This window comes from Gekko japonicus, unplaced genomic scaffold (assembly GCF_001447785.1).
Source record: "Gekko japonicus isolate JY-2015 unplaced genomic scaffold, Gekko_japonicus_V1.1 scaffold196, whole genome shotgun sequence".
In the NCBI taxonomy this organism is placed as follows: domain Eukaryota; kingdom Metazoa; phylum Chordata; class Lepidosauria; order Squamata; family Gekkonidae; genus Gekko; species Gekko japonicus.
In genome coordinates this window covers 47554-49219 of record NW_015173129.1, presented here as the reverse complement: position 1 = coordinate 49219, position 1666 = coordinate 47554, and the positions used below count along the sequence as shown (strand labels likewise).

The following is a 1666-nucleotide window of genomic DNA, read 5'->3' as shown; positions in this document are numbered from 1 at the left end:
ACCCCCGGCCAGAGGAGAGCCCCGGGGGGGCCCGGGCCCGCCGCCGCCGCCGCCGCCGCCACCCCCAGCTCGGCCACCATGAAGGAGCTGAGAGCCGAGCAGCAGCTGGTGGTGAGTCCCGAGTAGCCGCCGGTCACGCACCCCCTTTGCCTCTCCTTCTCTCTCCAGGTGGCGTTGCCAGTCTCCAGGCTTCCTCTGGAGACCTCCTGGAATGGCAACTGGTCTCAAGACGACAGAGATCAGTTCCCCCTGGCGGCCTCTATGGCGTTATATCCCGCTGAGGTCCCTCCCCTCCCCAAGTCTGTGCTTTCTCCAGGATCCACCCCACCAAATCTCCAGGAAATTCCCAACCTGGAGTTGGCAAGGCTGTTCCCACGAACCCCGGGTATTCCCTAGCCTGGCAAGATAGGCAACACAGGGTGATGCTGGGGGAGATACAGGAAGGGGTTTGCTGTGATTTATCCCACCCCCCTTTACTCTAAAGTAGGCTGACATTCTGCTTTGAAGAAGAGCAGGTAACCCTAACCTTGATCTAATCCCCGCCCAACGCAGAAAACAGGAGTGAAAAAATCCAGGTACCTCAAAGAAAGTTCAGTTTTCTTGTTTTTAAATCGGGTTTCTTACCAAGTAGGCAAAAAGAAAATCAATGTTCATTTCCACCCCTAACATTCTTGCATCATTTCCCTCTCATTCTGGTTTACTGCCGCTACAATGACCCTGCGAGGTAGGTCAGGCTGAGAAGAAGGGACTGGCCCTAGGTCACCCCCTGGCATCCCCCATCATGGTGGAGCAGGGATTTGAACTCGAGTCTATCCAGATTCCCCTACCTGACACTCTAACCATTATACCCTACCACCACCACCCATCATTTGTATAGGGGAATTCTATTCATTTAGTGTATTATTTTTTTTAGCACATGCCCTCTAAAGAGCTCGAGGTGGAGTACACAGGTCTCCCCTCCCCCATATATCCTCAAAAACATCCCATGAGATAGATTAGAGGGAGAGCGCATGTGGGCTCTCATGTATGACTGGCCCAGAGGCCACCGTTACGGTTCATGCTTTCCCTGGTCCCAGATTTATACTCTCAACAGCCTTGTGAACCATGCTCCCTCTAAACTGTGGAATCCTGTGAGCAAAAATTTCACTTTGTGAGCTGCTAGCATTAAAGTTGTGAGCAAGCGATTTGGCTGCTGCATAAATTAGTTTGCTCTGAAGCCATCCTTCCTGAGCTAAGACAAAAAACTAGCTAGCTCACACGAAGAAGAAGAGATTGGATTTATACCCCGCCCTTCACTCGGAGACTCAGAGCGGCCTTACAAACTCCTTTCCCCTCCCCTCCCCTCCCCACCCCACAACAAACACCCTGTGAGGTAGGTCGGGCTGAGAGAGCTCTGAGACAACTGCTCTTTTAAGGACAGCTCTGACAGAACTATGACTTGCCCAAGGTCATCCAGCAGCTGCAGCTGGAGGAGTGGGGGAATCAAACCCGGTTCTCCCAGATTAGAGTCCGCACACTTAACCACTACACCAAACTGGCTCTCTAACTCAGCTTTGAGGGAACACTGCTTGTGAGGTAGGATGAGAAAATGTAATTGTCTGAAGTCATGTAGTGGTTTCGCAGTGCTAACTACCGTCATAATGGAGTCCTCCCATTGCCACTCTTT

General features: G+C 52.1%; 1 protein-coding gene across 1 annotated transcript in view; it reads left to right on the top strand.

Annotated features, from left to right (window-relative positions):
- The first annotated feature begins 55 nt into the window (after window positions 1-55).
- LOC107119563 (kinesin-like protein KIF19) overlaps window positions 56-1666 on the top strand; it is a 37447-nt gene continuing 35836 nt past the window's right edge. The window contains exon 1 of the mRNA XM_015422073.1: window positions 56-111. Within this exon, the coding sequence (XP_015277559.1) occupies window positions 79-111 (33 nt within the window). The 5' untranslated portion in view covers window positions 56-78. The remainder of the gene's footprint in view (window positions 112-1666) is intronic.